This window comes from Muntiacus reevesi, chromosome 13 (assembly GCF_963930625.1).
Source record: "Muntiacus reevesi chromosome 13, mMunRee1.1, whole genome shotgun sequence".
In the NCBI taxonomy this organism is placed as follows: Eukaryota; Metazoa; Chordata; class Mammalia; order Artiodactyla; family Cervidae; genus Muntiacus; species Muntiacus reevesi.
The window spans coordinates 59,058,355-59,081,615 of NC_089261.1; the positions used below are offsets into that span (position 1 = coordinate 59,058,355).

The 23,261-nt window shown below is 37.9% G+C and overlaps 1 protein-coding gene across 2 annotated transcripts in view; it reads right to left on the minus strand.

Moving 5' to 3' along the window:
- TTC29 (tetratricopeptide repeat domain 29) overlaps positions 1 to 23,261 on the minus strand; it is a 272,924-nt gene that overhangs the window by 85,148 nt on the left and 164,515 nt on the right. For both annotated transcript variants that reach the window (XM_065904587.1, XM_065904586.1), the window contains 2 exons: positions 16,913 to 17,036; positions 6,990 to 7,218 (listed from right to left, as the gene is read on the minus strand). In XM_065904587.1, coding sequence (XP_065760659.1) covers positions 6,990 to 7,218; positions 16,913 to 17,036 — 353 coding nt within the window. The remainder of the gene's footprint in view (positions 1 to 6,989; positions 7,219 to 16,912; positions 17,037 to 23,261) is intronic.

Here is a 23,261-nt window from a genome sequence, read left to right on the forward strand (position 1 = left end):
CATGGACTGTATAGTCCATGGGGTCACAAAGAGTCAGACACGACTAAGTGATTCTGTAGGGGTGGTATCAAATTTAGGGGCTCAGAGAGCCACAGACTAAAGTGCATGAAGATGGGATAATGATGAACAGAGATGCAGGTGTGTATAGGAACTGGAAGCTCCAGGAACAGTGGGGAAAATGTAGGGGCTGAGGAAATACTGAGGGGAAGTATGACATAAGGTTGATGATAGATGAATTGAAAGGCTGTAGATAAGATGGTTAACTAGGTTTAGCAACCTCAGCAGTGCCAACCAGGAAGAAGTTAGATTGCATGTGATATCTGATATCTAGACACTCCTGTATTATAAATTCTAGCAGAAGAGTCAAATAATACACCTAGCAGTCATACAGCTACTTGATATAATAATAATAAAATTACCTCTTATGGAAACTCTCAGAAACCAGAGTTTATGGGGGGAAAAACACCAGATAAAATGCTCATGAAGATTTAGATTGTATTTTTAAGGACTAGAAAGTACCTTACTTATTTAGAAGATGCTCTCATGGTAGAACTGTGGTCGGTTCCAGAGGAATCTTATAATGACCTATTTTGAACCTGAGATAACAGGCTAAAGAGACTTGAATTTTTTGCCAAAAGTCACAAAGCAGATTAATGCTCAATGTGGTATTAGGACCCAGGTCATCAGATTCTTGAGTAACAGTTTCAATGATACTAAGCTGCCAGTAGGCTGAGCATTGATTCGGCCATGGTTTTCACTAGAATCTTTTCATGTGTCATGTTTTTGAACACATGATTAAAGAAAGGTTGCAACAGGTCATCCTGGTTGAACATAGGATGACATAAAACCTGTTTGCTGATTTTTTGCTAATTTCATAACATCTCCCTCCAGAAGTAGCAATCAAAGTATAAGAGAACATGAGACACACATGTGAATGTGGCTTTTTCACATTCTTTATAATGGATGAATTCATCAGTGAAAAGTACAAAAAAAAAAAAAAGATAGGGTGAGAAAATATGGCTTGACATTAAACCAAGAACCACACATCAAGCCAACACAAACCAAGGCTGGGAGACAAATTCAAGCTTTTTTTTTTTTTATTGTTTTCCTTTAAGAAAAAGTGATGCTTTTGAACTGTGGTGTTAGAGAAGACTCTTGAGAGTCCCTTGGACTGCAAGGAGATCCAACCAGTCCATCCTAAAGGAGATTAGTCCTGAATATTCATTGGAATGATTGATGCTGAAACTGAAACTCCAGTACTTTGGCCACCTCATGTGAAGAGTTGACTCACTGGAAAAGATTCTGATGCTGGGAGGGATTGGGGGCAGGAGGAGAAGGGGACAACAGAAGATGAGATGGCTGGATGGCATCACCGACTCGATGGACATGAGTTTGAGTAAACTCTGGGAGTTGGTGATGGACAGGGAGGCCTGGCGTGTTGCGATTCACGGGGTCGCAAAGAGTTGGACACGACTGAGCGACTGAACTGAACTGAACTGGAGAATATTAAATGATTTATAAAACTAGGATGATAGTTCTGGCACTCAAGGAAACCTTCACATGCCTTTTTGTAGAAAACAGTAAGTATCTTTACTGACTAGCCAGCATGTTTCATCTATTTCTATACTTAGGATTTGTATCCTATTTACCTGATACAGTTTACACTTGGTTACAATGAGAATGTGCATGAAGACCATGATTCTGATATCATCAGTGAAGTGCCCAACCATGTTTGCTTTCCAGGTGACTCAAGTGGTAAAGAACCTGCCTGCAATGCAGTAAACATAAGAGACTCGGGTTTGATCCCTGGGTCGGGAAGCTCCCCTAGAGGAGGGCCTGGCAACCCACTCCAGTGTTCTTGCCTAGAGAATCCCATGGACAGAGGAGCCTGGCGGGCTACAGTCCATGGGGTCACACACAGTCAGATAGGACTAAGGTGACTTAGCATGCACAATCACATTTCTAGGTTAACAGTTCTATTAAGTTGGATAAAGAAAACTTCAGCTTCTGTGTCACTGCTCCTCATCAGGGTCTGTGATCTCCAAAAGGCAAGATGAATTAGCTTTTCATTAAAAAAAAATTCATGATGGTACAGATACTAGTTCTGGTAAGGAAAATAAACTATATTGTGGAGAAATCAGTAGAAATTCCTAGATTAAGCTTTCCAAAGCCAAACAATTTCTGTTGCTTCAGATTTGAATAATTCTATTGAACTGTAATATAACTTGAATTCCTTCTAAATTCTCAAATTTGGGAGGAGAATCTCTTCTTATTTTACTACTGGCAGGGGAAGGAGGAATATGAAATCATTCCCACCATACCTTAATGTATTAGAAGAGTATAGAGGTGTCTATATTTGCTATGTTCCCTCTGAAAGACACAGAGATGAGAGGTGATTCCGCGAATCACTGTTCTATTTTATCTAGAGACCCAAGTGCTCTCACTGCTCTATTCCCTTAGGAGGTCATGTTCCTTTGCTTAAAAGAATATTGCCTGCTCTGTGAGCTAATGATTTGTTTGGAGGATGTAAGTCTCAGAGGTGAAGATAACCTCACAGCTTTTATAATGTATCTTTCGAATCTTTGATCTGCTTGTTACTGAATACCTGGGACCCCTCAATAGCAAGATTAAAGATGCCTCTTCAGAGAAGAAAGGCAAAATTTGAAAAACTAAAAGCTCTTCAGATTTCCAAATAATATTTCTGCATTTCCTCATTTTGTCAACATCATATTGGTGTTATCCTCCATTCATGTTGTAATTGGATGGTAAATCAAAAATACAGTATTAGATCATTACAGCTTTTTCCCCATATTTTCCAAGGAGGCAGGGAACTACAAATCTTGTTTTCAACAGTAGTTAATACAAACTAGCTCATGCCAAGGGCATACATAGACACTTTGAATTCCACTTAATTGGACAAATATTTACTTGGTACCTAGTAGGTGTCAGACATGCCTTCTTTTGTAGGGAATATCAAGAATCTGAATCTGATTTCAAGAGAGTCTTACTCTGATCAGGCAGACAAGGCAAGTATAGAAATGGCTATGATAAGATGCAGAATATGACAAATGAAAAATACTTGGGAGAGAAATGGATGATATTTAATATGAGAAGAGAGAGAAGGAACAATACTAAGTGAGAGGAGAATGAGGGAAGATCTCAGTATTTGAGAAGGACCTTTCAAGGTGGGTGAGATTTCCCTGGAGGGGGCTGACCTTAGCTGAAAGTAAAGCAGTAATAGGGTTATGGTGTGTATGTATGTGTGTGTGCAGACAGGGGAGGGAGGTGGTCAAAAAAGGTTGAGAAGCTTGTGTTTAACTTGTGAACAGGAATGACTCCATGAAAATTTTTAAACAGAGCAAAGACAGTAATATGAGTTATGGTTTAAGAAATAATTTTGAAGCATTTAAAAATTTTAGTGGAGCTTCCCTAGTGTCTGGATGGTAAAGGATCTGCCTGCCAATGCATGAGACATAGGTTCAATCCCTGGGTCAGGAAGACCCCCGGAGAAAGAAATGGCAACCTGCTCCAGTATTCTTGCCTGGGAAATCCCATATACAGAGAAGCCTGGCGGGCTTTGGACATGGGGTCACAAAAGAGTTGGACATGACTTAGTGACTAAAAACAACAAAATTTTAGCGTAAAACAAATAAGGTGTTTGATAATATCCTACAAGTTTTATGTACAAACAAAATACCTACTACTAAAAATGTATACCAGTAGTATGTTAATTCTCATTTGCCATGAATCTGAAAGATTATTATTTTTCACTTTTATAATGATATAGCTCACTCAGGCATAAATTTCTAGTTTTGGTCAAATAAATCAACAAGAGTGTATAATTTTATAGAGCTATGGAGAATTTAATCTTCTCCACCACACGAATAGCTGAATTTTTACTGTCTGAATAATACTCTTTATTTTCTTATTATGGTAACATTGTTTTATAACATAAGTTCCATGTGTAGAACACTCTATTTTTACTTCTGTATACTTTACAGCATGCTTACCACCAAATTTTAGTTTTTGTCCATCACCATATAGTTGATCCCCTTCACCCACTTTGCTCCCCCACTTCCCCTGCGGTAACCACTACGCTAGGGCCCCCCTGATGGCTCAGTCAGTAAAGAGTCTACCTGCCAATGCAGGAGACCCAGGATGGGTCCTTGATCCTGGAAGATCTCCTGGAGAAGGAAGTGGCAACCTACTCCAGTGTTCTTGCCTGGGAAAGCCCATGGACAGAGCAGCCTGGTGGGCTACAGTCCATGGGGTCACAAGAGTTGGACATGGCTTAGCGACTAAACCACCACCACCAACAACAACAACCACTACTCTGTTCCTGTATCTTTGAGTTTGTTTCTGTTCGTTCATTTTGCTTTTGTATTTTATATGTCTAAATAATATTTTTGAAGTGCATTTTTGTTCGCTCTTAAGCCCTTTAGAACACAACATGCCCTTATAAAAAATGGGGAGATAAAATGTAAAAAGAATAGAAACATAAGCAGCTTTATAGACTAAAGCAAAGCAAAAGAGATTTTTAAAAAGCCAAAAACAAGACTGCAATAAATGAACACATGACTCTGATCTGAAGCTAGTTTTGAGGAGTATATATTTTTTTCATGGTTATCATTGTGTTGGGTTATAGTTTATCCCAACTAAACCTGAAAATGTGAGTAACTCAACTTATTCTGCACCAAACCATTCGCCAAAACAAGTAATCTAATGGATGGATCATAATTTCACTGCTTTAGCTCCTGGGCAGAAAAGGTGAGAGCCTAAAGGGAAGATAATTCAAAACTACAGAACAAATGCCCAAATATATGACAGGACAACATCCCGAATAAGCAAAGTATTATGTGAAAGTTAACTATTGACTATAAATTTTTTTTGAGCACTTGAAATTACACATTGAAATTCAGCAAGCCATCCACTTCTGAAGATTTCATCTTGCTTCCCCTTACTGTGCTTCTATTAAATGAGACCTTTACTTATGTTCTACCTAGAGGACAGATAGTCACAAAGCAGTATTCTATTGATGTAAAAGAGTCAATAAAATTTCTTTGCGCCAAGTTTACTATTATTTACTACTTATTCTGTGGAGGAAAGAAACAGCCAAACAAATTATTGTTTCATGTAAATGACCTAAGGGTAAAAAAAGACTACTAAATAGGAGATACCCAGCAATTCCACTCCTGAATATATAGCTGAAAAAAGCACTCATTCAACAAGAACAGCCCAATGTTCATATTGGCATTATGAACTGCCAAGATATGGAAGCAACCTAGGTGTCCATCAACAGATGAATGGATGGAGAACAAGTACCCCCCTACACACACACCACACACACAGGAACACTACTTAGTCATCACAAAGCATGAAATTTTGCCTTCTGCAGCATCATGGGTGGACTTGGAGGGCATTCTAAGTAAAGTCATATAGAGAAAGACAAATGCCATGTAATATCACTTACATGTGGAATCTAAAAAACACAGCATACTGGTGAATATTACAGAAAGGAGGCTGACTCACAAATACAGAAAACAAACTACAGGTGACCAGTATGGGGAAGGGGCTACAAGGGGTGGAGGAGTGAAAGGTACAAACTATTGGTTGTAAGATGGACTCAAGGATATGTGGTATAGCACGAGGAACACAGCCAATATTTTATAAGTGCTTTATAACTGTAAGTGGAAAAGTAACTTCTAAAAGTTGTGTAAAAAGTTAAAATGCAGACAGGAGATGCCCCTTTATATTATGAAATGTTGATTTACGATTTGATGTGAGCTCTCAAACATTTAAAATATTTTGCTTTAAAAATTTGATTTACAAGCAAATAGTTATGTAGTCCAAAGGCCTTTCATAGGCAGCATTTTAAAAAATTGTTTAAAAATCCTAAAGTTCTTAAATGGGACTAGAACCCAGTCGAGTTGACATATAAAATCAGCCCTTACATCCACTTCTAGCTATTTGTTTTTAATAGACTACTCTAATTATCACAAGAAAATTATGTAGGAAAAAGTAAGGATTAAGAGAAATTACTATCAAATATTTTCTCAATTAATAGTCACAACTAAATTAGAGAAAGATAGGAAAACTGATCATCATAAGAAAAGTAAGAATATAATACTAATTAGCATCTATGTACACTTGCTCTTGTCAGTAAGGTACAACACTGGACATTTTTAAAAACATAAACCTATTTCATATTCCTTACAATTGATCAATACCTACTGTTGAGTATTTAAGATAATTGAAAAAATGGTGATTTGTCAAGTTGAATAAGACATTATCACTACTGTATGCTTTCCTTAAACATTGAAGTTACAATATAGTATGAAAATGCAGTCAACATTCACATAGCAATGAATAAATAAACATAAAATTACCACTAAAATTAAAATCACCAATAGTTGAATAAACTTTTATAATGAAAATGACTTAGCCATTAAGAATGATACAAAAATCTACAGTGTTCTCAAAAAGCAGAGAAGTTGTGATACATATATACAATGGAATATTACTCAGCCATAAAAGGAACAAAATTGGGTCATTTGTAGTGATGTGGATGAATATAGAGTTTGTCAAACAGAGTGAAGCAAGTCAGAAAGAGAAAGAGAAATACTGCATATTAACACACGTACATGGAATCGAGAAAACGGGTAGGACTGAGCCTGAGTGTGCAGGGCGGGAATAGATGAAGATGTAGAGAACGGAGTTGAGCGCAGTGGGGGAAGCAGACACAGCTGGGACAAACGGTTGGCACTGACATGCAAACAGGACCATGTGTAAAATAGCCAGCCAGCAGCTCAGGGAGCTCAGCTCGGCGCTCAGTGAAGACGTGGGTGGGGGTGTGAGCGAGGCCCAAGAGGGCGGGGATGTATATATACTCACAGCTGTTTCATGTTGTTGTGCAGCAGAAACTAACACAACATTCTAAAGCAATTAGCCTCCAACTGAAACAAACAAACAAACAAAAACCAACGCCTCACCGGTAGCTGGATCAGGTGTAATGTCACTTCTACTGTCCTTCCATGACAGCAAGCAGTCAAGGCTGGTGAGATCTGCAGCTTCTATACAGCTGTTAACCGTCAGCATCATCTGATGAGCTTTTGCTATTCCATAATGAACTTTAGTTTCATCCATCAGAGATATGTTCATTATGTCTGCTGTTGTGTTGAAAGCTTGCTGAAAGTATTCTGAAGCTTTGTTGTAGTGGCCCTAAAGATGTAAGAGAAATATTTTTTCTTAATTTTTAGTTTACTGTTCCACATATCTGCCCACCTTGGCATGTGCCACACTGATCTTTCAACAGTTTTAGCAGTTTATCTTCAAGAAGAAAGATGACAAGCAGGATCTCTCTTAGAGTAAGTTTTCTTTTAAAAGTTGTGATTACTAACCATGCAATATCTTAAAATTAAATCGCCAAGAAAGGTGTATCAACCAGGTAGAATGCTCTGAAACCTGTTTTTAAGGTAAAAAATGGCCAAATATTAGCATTTTTTGTATGGTTCAATCTACTACATAGAAGCAAAAAGAAGTTTGTGAAAGATAGAATTTTCGTACTTGTAGCATTTGATTTACCAAATGAAATCTTTTTAACCGGCTTTTGCTTTCAGGCACAGCAAGAGATCACCCTAGACAACTCATTTAATCAAAGGCAGGTGAAAACGGATGAATATTGCTGCTCTTTGGTTATTGTGTTTTCCCATGTGCACACATCATTCTTGACCCAGAATGTGGAAGAAGACACATTTTGAAAAAATATGATCTTGACCACAGCACTAGCATAACTCAAAGGGTCATTTAAATGTCTTTTTTCTCCAAATCCTTTGCAACATTTTAAATTATAAAGATTCAAGGTTTTTTCTTTCCCCTTCCCATCCCCTTCCTCCTTCCTTCTCTCTCTTTCTTCCTTCCTTTCTTTCTCATTCTCATTGCTCTTTCTAAAACCTACTGTCTACAAATAAGTAACATTTACCTAACTCTTGCCAAGTGTGAGGACAGCGCTAACTACTTCATACGTATTATGTCATTAGCTTTCATAGGTGACCTTATGAGGAAATACCATCCCTATTTTACAAATAATGAAACTGAGTCTGAGAGGGTCTATTTCTGCCACCTCCAAGTCTTCTAAAAATCCTCCTTAAAATTCTTCCTCAAAAGAGGATCTTATTTTTAGGATTAGCTATACTTGCAAAGACTCTAGGGAATGAAAATTTCCTTTCTTCACTGATTTATAAACCTGGCAAGTCCATTCTCTTCCCTTCCTTCCCCTCTCCTTTCTCTCCTTCTCTCTTTCATACACACGAAAACATGAATGCACAGTCTTTTGAAGAGGAATGTTTTATTTACTATAAGCTTTCAAGTCATTTTTCTCATGGCATTTTATGAAGTAACTGGAAATAAAAATCACCATTGAAACAGCTTTATACTATACGTCAGTACAGGTAAGATGCATACTCAACAATCATGCACCTCTGTACAATCAGAACCCAAAGAGCAGAAAAACTGATTGAATAAAGAGGCTGCTAGCAAGGTGAGGAGGAGAGAAAGAGTAGGGCTTATGTGACAGTTATGTTATATACATGTACAGCACATATAACCTTGTTATATGCCCACAGGGACAGTTTAGGGGAACTATTCAAATGGCTCATTCTAATTAAATTTTCTAACTTAAACAGACTCCCTTATCAATAACAATTTTTGCCTGTTAAGATGAACAATTCTTTCTCTTATTTCAAAATATAAAACAGGATTTTTTTTTCATTTATTTTTATTAGTTGGAGGCTAATTACTTTACAATATTGTAGTGGTTTTTGTCATATATTGACATGAATCAGCCATGGATTTACATGTGTTCCCCATCCCGATCCCCCCTCCCCCCTCCCTCTCCACCCGATCCCTCTGGGTCTTCCCAGTGCACCAGGCCCGAGCACTTGTCTCATGCAGCCAACCTGGGCTGGTGATCTGTTTCACCCTAGATAATATACATGTTTCGATGCTGTTCTCTTGAAACATCCCACCCTCGCCTTCTCCCACAGAGTCCAAAAGTCTGTTCTGTACATCTGTGTCTCTTTTTCTGTTTTGCATATAGGGTTATCGTTACCATCTTTCTAAATTCCATATATATGTGTTAGTATACTATAATGGTCTTTATCTTTCTGGCTTACTTCACTCTGTATAATGGGCTCCAGTTTCATCCATCTCATTAGAACTGATTCAAATGAATTCATTTTAATGGCTGAGTAATATTCCATGGTGTATATGTACCACAGCTTCCTTATCCATTCACCTGCTGATGGGCATCTAGGTTGCTTCCACAAAACAGGATTTTTTTAGATCCTTTTTTGACCACACTCCAAGGTATGTGACATCTCAGTTTCCCAACCAGGGACCAAACTCGCACCCTACGCAGTGGAAGCGCAGAGTCTTAACCACTGGCCTGCCAAGGAAGTCCACTAAAACAGGATTTATATGAGAATTAGGTTTTGCAATTAAGAAAATATAAAATGGTATCAAATACATTTGTATGCCATTTAAATAAGTTATATGATTGAAAAATAATATCAATATTGAATATGAAAATAAAACTAGTTAAAATTATAAATTGTTCTGTTAGATATCAAAGATATGGGACAAAATAGATGAAAATACATGGCTAGGCCAAACGTTTCTATTTTTAAAAATAGAGAAGTATAAGTCTAATTATTATTCTAGCTATCATCCTGAGCTTTAGGCTGTTTATTTTTTTCTTAAAGTCATTATTGAATTTGTTACAATACTACTTCTGTTGGTTATGTTTTTGGCTTTTGGCTGAGATGCGTGTGGGATCTTATCTCCCCCACCAGGGATCAAACGCGTAACTCCTGCGCTGGAAGTGTACTGGAAGTGAAAGTCTTAACCACTGGACTGTTTCAGGTGGTAATATCAATTTAGGAGAATTATTCATAAATAAGTGAACATATATTTGAATTTCCAGAATTATTTTGATATATTATTATGTTGAAACAAGCTCATTCATCCAATAAACAGCTATTATTTGCCAGGCGGTAGACATTCAGAATAAAGTTTATACAAGCAGGCAAGCTTACTGCTAGTGAAAAAGTGAAAGTGAAAGTCGTTCAGTCGTGTTCCACTCTTTGTGACCCCATGGACTCTAGTTCATGGAGTTCTCCAGGCCAGAATACTGAAGTGAGTAGCCTTTCCCTTCTCCAGGGGATTTTCCCAACCCAGGGATTGAACCCAGATCTCCTGCATCGCAGGCGGATTCTTTCCCAAATGAGCCACCAGGGAAGCCCTGGTGGAAGTATTCATTTATTAAGTATTCTAACTGTTATTAGGCCTTTTTTAAGCAAATGCTTTTCCCCCTAAATACTTCTATATTAGGTAATCATTCTTCCATCAAATTGTGCCTAGAGTTCAATCTTGAGACACACATACCTGTCATAAAACTTCTATCAACCTAGATTTCTCTAGTTTAAGGCTCTCTTAAGAAATACAATATCAATTCTTCTCTGATGCAAGAATTTTTATACATACCTTTTTAGAGTAAGGTTTCATTAGTGTGTCTTGTAATTCCAGATCTCTTACTCTTAAGGAGTTTACCATCTAAATTTAATCCCCTCTTCAAAGGTTCTGTTCAACCTTCCACAGTTCCTGTTATCAGGGAGTCCTCCTATTCTATTATAAAATTCAGAAGATTCCAGTAATTAATCCTGGCAATCTCAAATATGAGTTTGAGGATACAGAAGTGATATATAGAAATGAATTTATGCATCTCATAAGTGCATTTTATTGGAAGAAACAACTTCATTTAATGTTATAAATATCACTAACAAGCATTCAATGGACAATTTCAGGACAGGATCTTGATGACATCATAGACCTTGAAACAGAACTTGAATTATTACACTATAAGAGAATTTTCATGCATTATTGTGATCCTTCTTAGTGCCTAAATTGTCATCACTTTGTCCAATGAGCAAGCTCAAGGTAAATGGGCATTTTCTTAGTACAAAGGAGGAATCATTTCTTACACATTTTCCTTACCATGCTGTTGTTGGAACTACCATTGTTTTAATTAGGTGATTATGCTCTGACCTCATTAGAGGATAAAAGATCTCATAATGTATTTATTTTCCCTAAAATATTCTCATCTGACTCCTTTATATTGATGATATATTTTCAGTTAAAAACCAATCACATCGGAAGGGTGGGATGGGTGGTCCATCTTCTATCATTATACAGCAAAAGGTAAATTAACTAGGATGTTTTTAAGATGGGTTAACTTTAATTATAATAGCACTATAATAATTAGAGAAAACTGTATATTTACAAATAGAGTTTAATATTATAATTGTGGTCCTATAAATAATATTATTTCTTGGAAATTACTGTTAAGAATACAATTAGAGGGACTTCCCTGGCCGTCCAATAACTAACACTTCGTGTTCCCAGTGCAGGGGGCCTGGATTTGATCCCTGGTTGGGAACTAGATTCCACATGCTGCAACTAAGAGTTCAAATGCCACAACTAAAGATCCCACATGTTGCAAATTAAGAGCTGGTGCAGCCAAATAAATAAAATTAAATAAATATTGAAAAATAATACAATTAGAATATATTTCATGAATAATATAAAGCCAGAAAAGGTATGACGAGGGCTGTTTATAGAGGTCCTTAAAAGGTAGACTGACAAGTGTCAGCACAGTTAGAGTTGCTTTTAAAGATTCAGTGCAATTTTTCAAAATGTCAAAATATTGGACAAAAATGAAGCAGAAGCTTGGAATTTTAAAAGGGACTACTTACTCTCAACTGGCATGAAGTTGGTTACAAATTTATGGATCAATTTAATGAACTCATGTATTTTTGTTCAGAAAAATATTGGAACCCTGTGCAGATACTCTTCTAGAAATTGGAAAGAAATTAAAAAGGGCAGATCTGTTCTCTGTTTTCATTAAGCTCCTATTCTAGACACATTCAACAAGGAGTAGGCAAACATCATAAACAAGAAAATGATGATAAGTGCTGCATGGCAAACTATAGTCACACGAAGGGTGAGCTGGTGGCTACTTTTGATTAGGTTGCCCCAAGGAAGACCTCTCTGAAGATGTGGCATTTAGCTGAGTTCTGAGTGACAAGAAGCCAGCCATGTGAAGTTCCACTTGGGGACCAGTCCACACAAAGCATGCTGGCTAAGGCAAATGTCCTCAGGTAGAAATCAGCTCAGCATGTGTGAAGAACTCCTTCAAAGTCCCTTTGCCTGTGGTGGAGAGGATAAGGAGAGAGGAAGGCAATGAAATCAGAGATTGGGAGTGGGGGAGGTAATGCATCTCATACAGACTCTCAAGTCAGGGTGAGGATTTATGTTTATGTTCCCAGAAGACTGGGAAGCAATGGAAATATTTTAATACAAGAAATAACATGATTTTATTTACATGAGTGCGTGCTAAGTCACTTCAGTCGTGTCCGACCCTTTGCGGCCCCATGGACTGTAGCCCGCCAGGCTCCTCTGTCCATAGGATTCTCTAGGCAAGGGTACTGGGGTGGGTTGCTATGTCCTCTTCCAGGGAATCTTCCTGATCCAAGTATTGAACACATATCTTTTACATCTCCTACACTGGCAGGCAGGTTCTTTACCACTAGTACACCTGGGAAGCAATTTTATTCACATTTTGAAACAATTACTTGGGCTTCTGTGTACAGACTGGATTAGATGGAGGAGAAATGAGGAAATAGGTTCAGAGCTTACTTCAATAGTACACATGAGAAAACATAGAGTCCTAACCAGAGTGGGTCACCTGGAGAGAGGAGAGTGGATTTGAGGTGTGTTTTGGTGGCAGGAAGGTCAGGGTTTGCTTCTGGATTGGATATAAAGCAGGATGGGAAAGAAGAATCAAGAATATCCAGATGAATGGCTTGAGCAATGGAGCTGGTGGATAATGGTTATCATTTATGGATATGTGGAAGCCTTGGGAGAGGTAGGTCAAGGGAGGGAGGAAATACACGAAATCTGAGATGTCTATCAGGAGACACCCAGGGAGAGATGCTAGGGGGACAGCTGGCTTCACAGGTCCCGAGTCCCAAGGCGAGATCAGAGTTGAAGATAAACATTTGGATGGTATTTAAAGCCATGGGCCTATCTGAGGTCAGATAAGAAGAGCTCATAGATTGAGAAGAGAAGGTTGCCTACAAAATGCCTGAATAGTATTCTATCCCGCTTAAACATTAAGTAGGGAGAGAAATAGAATTTAGGGAGAAAGATGGATGAGTTGAGTTCAGTTTTTAATAGGTTATATTTGAAGAAATCTAAGTGAAGATGTCAAATAGGCAAGTGAGAATGAGCCTATAGGAAAGAGAGAGACCCGAGTTTGAGAAACTAAGTTACATGCTACTGTGCATACAATAAATGCCAGGAGCCATGCACATATTTGTAAATTTCTCATCCTCAGATAACCAGTCTTCAAGGTGTCTTGTTATTGATATATGACAGCTGAGGAAACTGAGGATGAAAGAATTAACTTGCCCAAGGTCACAGGTAAGAAACAACCGACGGCAGATTCAGTCAGGTGGGCAAAACTTGATATCGTTCCTCTGTCCTGCTCTAGTTTTATTCAAGGAAAAGCTTAACATTAATGGATAGTGTGTGTTCCAAATAGCTTGTGAAATTGCTTGGGTAGATTAACTGGAACAAAGGCATTTAATACAATTAGGAAACATTTATAAACAACTGAATAGTAGATATATAAAATAATGCTTTTAATGAAATAATGCTAATAATGATTGATGCTTTTTCTAGGAAATGGCTTTGCAGGACTAGGAGGAAATTTAGGATGCCTCAAAAAGACAAGGAGGAGAAAAAATAACTATCACTTAGTTCTAATCCACTTAGCTACACATTTTCAAATCATACTTTTAGAGTAATGATTTAACATCTCAATCTCAGCCTGAGAAGTCATTGGTAGATTTTCTACCAATGAAAATTGGTAGAATTGAGACTTGAAAAAATACCAGCAGAGAAGCAGAAAACTGCACAAAAACTGAGAATAACATTAATAAGCTTAGTTTCAAAGCTTTGTCTCGAAATCTGTGATATCATAAAAATATTACAGTATTATGTTCTTAATATTACACTATCAGTGACTATTTACTACATTAAGATAAAAGCAATCAGAAAGGCATATACATGACTCTACTGGTCATTGAAGGTATGCATATTTGAAGAGAGCACGATACCTAGAATCCTCCAAATTTTATAATAGAATAGGGATACATTGGTAAAAAATATCAACTTTTGGTACTTGACACAGCCTTTGGATATTATTCGTTTCTAGCTTTAGATATTAAATTCTTCTTCAAAAATTACTAATCAGAGAATAAAGTACATGTGGATAAGATACTCTTGGTAAAAAATTAAGAAAATGTGAGTATAAAAATATGGCATTCATGTAAGTCGCTTCAGTCATGTCCAACTCTGTGCAACCCTATGGACTGTAGCCCGCCAGGCTCCTCTGTCCATGGGATTCTCCAGGCAGCAATACTGGAGTGGGTTGCCATGCCCTCCTCCAGGGGATCTTCCCGACCTGGGGATCGAACCTGCATCTCCTGCACTGGCAAGTTCTTTACCATTAGTGCCACCTGGGAAGCCCTTACAAAAATATTACCCCTCAGATATGTTTATGGCTCTTACCTTCCTTATGTTTTCTGTAGTTGGGAAAATACAGGCTGATATTTGATGTCCACATTATAGTTAAAAAAAAAAACACACAACTGCATTCTGGGTATTGCTTGGTAGGAGGGTAAAATAATTTGTGCTTTTTGCACCTCTCTTTTGTATGACAATCCTTTTAAAAGGTAAGACTACACATGTTTTGGGACTCCTCTCATGGTACAGTGGTTAAGACTTTGCCTTCCAATGCAGGGGGTGTGGGTTTGATCCCTGGTCAGGGAACTAAGATCTCACATGCCTCTTGGTCTGAAAACTTAAAACAAAGCATTATTATAACAAATTCAATAAAGACTTTCAAGAAAACTGTCCACACTCTTCTTCACCCCCTCCCAAAAGACTACATATATTTATTAGGAATGTCAATTCTGCCACCCTAAGATAAGCTTGCCCATTAGATGGTGAGCTGCAGAGGGGGGTAAGCTTTGACTCTTATTTTCATCACTATATCCTGAAAAAGTATACAAAAGGAAATACAAAATCAGTGATACAGGGTCACCAGAGGCAGAGAGCAGAACACAGAGATGGGGCTGGCAGGCACCCAGCAGAGAGAGAGCCCTGGGGGTGACCCATGGGGGGCAGGGCACAAAGAGGGGCAACAAAGCAGGGAGAGAGAGGGGACAGCCACAGGGGACAGCGGGGTCCCAGAAAGACAGGGCAGGTGGAGGCAAGCGAGTGGGTGAGGGGGGAGGAGGGGGCAGGGGACAGGCAGGACTAAAGGGCACAAACATCATCACTGGATGAGAGGACAGGGAGGAGGCCAGTGAGCCAGTAAGCCAAAGAGAAGGGTGCCCTGTGCGAAAGCATGGTTCCCACTGTAGACACTAAACATGGCGATTTTATTCATTCACACTAATTTCAGACTCTTACTTTCATAATAAAAAGTCTAAATAATTCTGAAATGATTAAAATCACTGATATGATATGATAGTGGTTCAGTGGATGAGTTTGAACACCACTGCCACCTAGAAGCTTGGCAAGCTAGGGTAGGTTACTCAAGCACTCTGAGCTTGGAAAAAAGGTAATTGTGTGATACTTTGTGAGGGCAACAGTTAGAACCAGACATGGGACCACTGACTGGTTCAAAATTAGGAAAGGAGTATGACAGGGATGTATATTGTCACCCTGCTTCTATATCATGTGAAATGTTGCGCTGGATGAAACCCAAGCTGATCTGGGTTTCATCCAGCAACCCAAGATTGCTGGCAGAAATATCAACAATCTCAGATATGCAGATAATACCACTCTAATGGCAGAAAGTGAAGAGGAAATAAAGAGCCTCTTGAAGAAGGTGAAAGAGCAGAGTGAAAAAGCTGGCTTAAAACTCAACATTCAAAGAACAAGATCATGGCATCTGGTCCCAACACTTCATGGCAAATAGAATGGGAAAAAGTGGAAATAGTATCCGATTTTATTTTCTTGGGCTCCAAAATCACTGCAGATGGCAACTGCACTCATGAAATTAAAAGACATTCGCTTCTTGGAAGGAAAGCTATGACAAACCTAGAGAGTGTATTAAAAAGCAGAGACATCACTTTGCTTATTACAAAGGTCTATATAGTCAAAGCTATGGTTTTTTTCAGTAGTCACGTACTGGAGAGAGTTAGACCATAAAGAAGGCTGGGTGCCAAAGAATTGATGCTTTCAAATTGTGGGGCTGGATAAGACTCTTGAGAGTTCCTTGAACTGCAAGGAGATCAAACCACTCAATCCTAAAGGAAATCAACTCTGAATACTGACTGGAAAGACTGATGCTGAAGCTGAAGCTCCATTACTTTGGCCACCTGATGTGAAGAGCCGACTCACTGGAAAAGACCCTGATGCTAGGAAAGATTGAAAGCAAAAGGAAAGGGGGGTGGCAAAGGTGAGCTGGTTAGACAGCATCACTGACTCAACAGACGTGAGTTTGAGCAAACTCCGAGAGGTAGTGAAGGAAAGGGAAACCGGGTACGCTGCAGTCCGTGGGGTCACACAAACACGGCTGAGCGACTGATCAACAGTAACAAGCTGGAAGAGGAAGAAGGAAGAGGCGTTTCTCTTCCCAGTCACTGCCTTCTGCATTGACTAAGTCCTGCTTTCCTGGGGCTAGTCTGGACAACATACTATGGGAAGATGAGGATCAAATGCACACAGAAGTTTAAAATTCTGCAAATTTTTCCCTTATAAGCAAGAAACACAGTATGCTCACTTTTTCGTTGTAGATGTCCCCAAGCATTGTACTTGCTTTCACAAAATCCAGGTTTTGAAAGTTGTTTCTAGCAATTTTCACAAATTTTTTCAAGTATTTGACTGCTTCTGCCATCTGTCCTTGGCTAGAAAAAAAATATAAGAAATCATTCAAGTCTCATCTCACTTAATATCACATTAAGAGAAGATTTCTTTGTGTCTTTGCTTTAGAAAGTGTTAAGATAGTTATCAGGATAATGAAATGTAGGGTGTAAATTTTAAAAACATGTGACTCATCTTTGATGGAGTGTACAGTGAGTTAGAACATGAGCCTTTAGACTCTTATGGATTACTGGTAGTATTGTAAAATGGTACAGTTGCTTGGAAAAACAACTTGTCAATTCTTCAAAAAGTGTAATAGTTACCATGTGACCCAAGAATTACACTCCTATGTATATACCTAAGAGAAATGAAAACACATGTCCACCAAAAACCTATACATAAATGTTCATATCAATAATCATGATAATAGCTAAGAAGTGGAAACAATTCAAATGTCTATCAATTGAAGGGATAAGCAAAATGTGCTATATTCATACCATGGAATGTTATTAAGCCATAAAAAAGAATGAAGTAGTGATACATGCTACAACATGGATAAACTTTGAAAACAAACTAAATGAAAGAAGCCAGTTACACACAAAAAAAATCCACATATGATATGATTCCATCTACAAGAAATGTCCAGAAATGACAAATCTATAGTGGCTACCCACTCTAGTATTCTTGCCTGGAGAGTTCCATGGACAGAAGAACCTGGCAGGCTACAATCCATGGGGTCCAAAGAGCTGGACACGACTGAGCAGCTAACACAACAATGATAGAAAGCAAGTTAATAGTTACCAGAGGCTGGGGCGATGGAGGCGGGATGGGGGGTCTCGGGTAGGGAACTGGGTGTGGCTGCTAACAGGTGTGGGTTTCTTTTTGAAGTGAAGAAAATGATCTGCAATTAAATAGTGGTGATGACTGCACAACTCTCTGAACATACTAACAACTACTGAATCCTAAAATTTAAATGTAAAATGTATGCTATATGAATTACATCTCAGTAAAGCTGTTATATTTTTTAAAAATAAAACCTCTTAAAAAGGTTGAAAATTTATACATTCCTTTGCAAATGAAACCAATTATTTGAGAGGGAGGCATCTGTGATTCATAAAATATTTGTTGGAGGTATTAGAAAAAATATAATGAAAATAGAGGATTGTTAAATCTCCTAACCAGGATTCAAGAAAGGAAAGATAAATCTCAGAGATGGAAGGAGCCTGGCTCCTGGCATAAGCTTCTGGCAAATGGCAAGAATTTATATAAACAAGAAATAAGACCTAATTTTCATAAGTCACTGAGATTTTGGAGAGTGTTAGAGCAGCTCGAATGACCCAAAGTGACTAAAACAAGTTTGGCTATTCTTTCATAAAGAAGAGGGGTCAAATCATCATACTGTAAACTTAGTGTTGCATGTCAATTACATCTTAATAACACTGGAAGGAAAAATACTACAGTACTTGTATTTAGAAAATTAAACAAACAGATAAATAACATGTGGGGAGCACTAACCAAGGAAAAAAAAAAAAGAAGAGAGGCACATCATTTTAAAGATTTCAATGAATTATATTAAGAAACTTCCATTATTTGAATTCTGCTCTCATTTTATTAATATTAAACGAGTCCCAAATGCTCATTAGCTCCTCGTGATCTGCATGCTACTCCAGAGATATACAAATCTCACTCTCGTATGAGTAAGAGCTAAACAGTAAAGGATAATAACAAGTGGAAAGGGGCTTCCCTGGTGGTTCAGTGGTAAAGAATTTGCCTGCCAAGTGGGTTCAATCCCTGTGTTGGGAAGATATCCTGGAGAAGGAAATGGCAACCCACTCCAACTATTCTTGCCTGGGAAATCCCATGGACAGAGGAGCCTGGCAGGCTACAATCCATGGGATCGCCAAAGTAGGACACAACTAAGCAACTAAACAACAAGTGGAAAGGCTCTAAAAATCTCTCTGCTGCTGCTAAGTCGCTTCAGTCGTGTCCGAGTCTGTGAGACCCCATAGACAGCAGCCCACCAGGCTCCCCCATCCCTGGGATTCTCCAGGCAAGAACACGAGTGGGTTGCCATTTCCTCCTCCAATGCATGAAAGTAAAAAGTGAGAGTGAAGTTGCTCAGTCATATCTGACTCTAGTGACCCCACGGACTGCAACCCACGAGGCTCCTCCGTCCATGGGATTTTCCAGGCAAGAGTACTGGAGTGGGGTGTCATTACCTTCTCCAAAAATCTCTCTAAAAGAGCCAATTATTTGAAAGCCAGTTTAAAGAGACAGGTCTTCTCTTTGAGGAGCTAACACTTGGGGGCCTATGAGATCAAGAACAAAGGTGAAAAATCCTGGAGCAACCAAAGAAAAAGACAGTAAGTTTTGTAAACAGCTCCATCCAAGGTATCATATGCTGTGATTATTTTTTAATAGATGTAGCTGAAGCTACCTTCAACAACTCAAGGGACATTTAACTGCTGATTCAGACTGCTGACTGAAAGACTGCTGATTCAGAGCCATAAAGAATTACAGGCATAACATTACAGACAAGGCCAGAACTGATTTCAAAATAATGACTCCAAATTAAGCATCTTGAAGAAATTCAATATCTTTTGAATATCTGACATTTTTTTGGTCAATCCCTAAAAAAGAATGATGGATCTAAGATGATACACAATTCCTTTGCTAAATCATCTTAGAAATGTTGAAATTTTTTTATTGAAGTGACAAAATCCAAAATTTAGAGGTTTCTAAAGTAACAGAAAACACCGTCATTGTATTCTTCAAAGGAGCATAACAAAAGAAAACTCCTACTCCTGAATGTCTCTGAATTCCTAGAGCCACCTTTCTTTGCTTTCATTGGTCAGCAGTTCCCAGTGAGCATCTGTGCTCTGACCCTTAATAAATAACTAGATGAAATTCTGAAATTCAGAGCTTGTTTTGCTATCTTGCATGAAAATGTATTAGTCACTCAGTCATGTCCGACTCTTTGCAACCCTATTGAATGTAGCCCACCAGGGTCCTCTATCCATGGAATTTTCCAGGCAAGAATACTAGAGTGGGTCGCCATTTCCTTCTCCAGGGGGTCTTCCCAACCCGTGTATCGAACCCAGGTCTCCTGTATTGCAGGCAGACTCTTTACCATCTGAGCCACCAGGAAAGCCCAAGAAGGGCATTTCTTTATGTTTATACAGCAAAGATTTACTCAGAGGAACTCCAGATAGGATGGTATCAAATATTGCATATGGAGAAGTTTTACTAACAAATTTTTTAATTAATGCAACTATAGAAAAATTCAGCAATATTAAAACCATATTTCACTGATTCTAAAACACACGCTTTCCCATATTTTAACATTCCTGAAATTGAGATCCCTCCCTGAGAACAGGTGGCATCTTATATTTTTTCATAAACAGGAGTGATCAAGTCACGGTTGTTGCTGAACTTATCCATGTCTTTGGACATGAGCCATGGTTGTAATGCCTTGATCCTTCTGTTGACAACTATTTAATGATAATTTCAGAAAGAAATATGAGGACTGGTTGTTTTCTGAAATCCTGGAAGATAAGAAAGTACCAGCTTCAAGACTGGCAGATTGGTAGCCCATGCTTGGACGAAATACTGAAGGCAGGGGACGCTGGAGCCCTATTTGAAGGAAAGCTACACAGCACCAGTGTTCTTGAAGACATAAAAAAGATATGGATGAGAAAAAAAATGACAATTTGAGTTTAATGGTGATTCAGAAGAATTGGACTTTGAATACAAAGATGTTCAAGGAATATAAGGAATTTACTTTGTTTACAGTTTCTTTTTACAGGAATTCTCATGAATCACTGTAAAAATACTTATTGTAAATGAGTCTAAAACAGCTCTCTTATTAAGTATAAAATACAAATTTTAAGCAAAAAGAAAGCATTATGTCACAATTTAGTTAGAATATTTTTATTTATTGGATATGTACAATGTCCAATAGGAAGAATGTTAGATTCAGTGAAATTTGAAAATAAAGCTACTTGTTCAGTATAATGGATTCAGTTAGTTCACTGGTTAATGACGTTTTGATTAAAAATTTCTAGGAAGTGTGAAATTCACATTGAATTTATAGGTATATACATGAAATGATTAGGACATAAAGAGATCAAACAACTCTAAAGCTGGTCTAATTATTTATGGTTCTAACAAATCTCTATCTGAATTGACTCAACTTAATTTTATGCAAAAATTAACTTACCTAATTTTTCATGTTTCTGTTTATGTCATGTGTGTATAGCCACAAAGCAATCAAATATCCAACACTGTTCTGTTTGTATGTTGGGCATCAAAATATTAACAGTTCTCACTTTGTACATTCATTTGCAAAATGGCCTTCATTTTCCTGGTTTCAGTTAAAAGAGAGAAATCTAACATTCACCCAAATCTCTGAACAAACAGAACTCACTGTGGAATCATTTCTTCCATGAATGTCTATAATCAGTAATTGATGAGCTATTACTATATGTAACAAATAGTTGGAAAAGCGCTTCTTGACAAAGTAATATAAAAGATAATATTTGATTATTAGTGGTAAGGCCTTGAGATCTGTCACACCAGAAATGGTCATATATGGAATAAATACATTAATGCAAAAACATCTTCATACATTTAAAATTTTCATAAAATAATCCCATTATTATATAATGGGGTGTGTGTGTTAGCATCACCATTAGGAAAATTAAAATTTGTTTGGCTTCTTATTGGAAATAAAAGCAAAAATAAACAAATGGGACCTAATGAAAATTAAAAGCTTTTGCACAACAAAGGAAACTGTAAGTAAGGTGAAAAGACAGCCCTCAGATTGGGAGAAAATAATAGCAAATGAAGAAACAGACAAAGGATTAATCTCAAAAATATACAAGCAACTCTTGAAGCTCAATTCCAGAAAAATAAATAACCCAATCAAAAAATGGGCCAAAGAACTAAACAGACATTTCTCCAAAGAAGACATACAGATGGCTAACAAACACATGAAAAGAGGCTCAACATCACTCATTATCAGAGAAATGCAAATCAAAACCACAATGAGGTACCATTACACGCCAGTCAGGATGGCTGCTATCCAAAAGTCTACAAGCAATAAATGCTGGAGAGGGTGTGGAGAAAAGAGAACCCTCTTACACTGTTGGTGGGAATGCAAACTAGTACAGCCACTATGGAAAACAGTGTGGAGATTTCTTAAAAAAACTGGAAATAGAACTGCCATATGACCCAGCAATACCACTTCTGGGCATACACACCGAGGAAACCAGATCTGAAAGAGACACGTGCACCCCAATGTTCATCGCAGCACTGTTTATAATAGCCAGGACATGGAAGCAACCTCGATGCCCATCAGCAGGTGAATGGATAAGGAAGCTGTGGTACATATACACCATGGAATATTACTCAGCCGTTAAAAAGAATTCATTTGAATCAGTTCTAATGAGATGGATGAAACTGGAGCCCATTATACAGAGTGAAGTAAGCCAGAAAGATAAAGAACATTACAGCATACTAACACATATATACGGAATTTAGAAAGATGGTAACAATGGCCCTATATGCAAAACAGAAAAAGAGACACAGAAGTACAGAACAGACTTTTGAACTCTGTGGGAGAAGGTGAGGGTGGGATGTTTAGAAAGAACAGCATGTATATTATCTATGGTGAAACAGATCACCAGCCCAGGTTGAATGCATGAGTCAAGTGCTTGGGCCTGGTGGGCTGGGAAGACCCAGAGGAATCGGGTGGAGAGGGAGGTGGGAGGGGGGATCGGGATGGGGAATACGTGTAACTCTATGACTGATTCATATCAATGTATGACAAAACCCAGTGGAAAAAAAAATTTGTTTGGCTTCTTCACAAAATCAATTAAAATGAGTTGGAAAATTATGTTTATACCAAAGAGGAATTATTTAAGATTAGAACTCATATTCACCTTGGAAAAAATGTCAACCTGCCTTGAAACACTGACTAAAATGAGCTATTTTATCTAAATGCTATTTTTCTGTGATCCATATGGAAATAAACACAGCAGCTCTGAGGGAAAACTGCATATCATTAATCCACAGTCTTTGATCTATACTAAACATTTAATAAAACTAGGTTTTAATGTCAAAAAAGAGGGGTGAATTGTATAGTATAGGAATTATACCTCAATAAAGCTATTATAAAAAAAATAAAACCTTTAAAAAGTTTATAATGGGTGAATGGTACTTTGTTTCTGCAAGTGTCCCTCATCAGTGAAATCTGTATCACTAAAGTC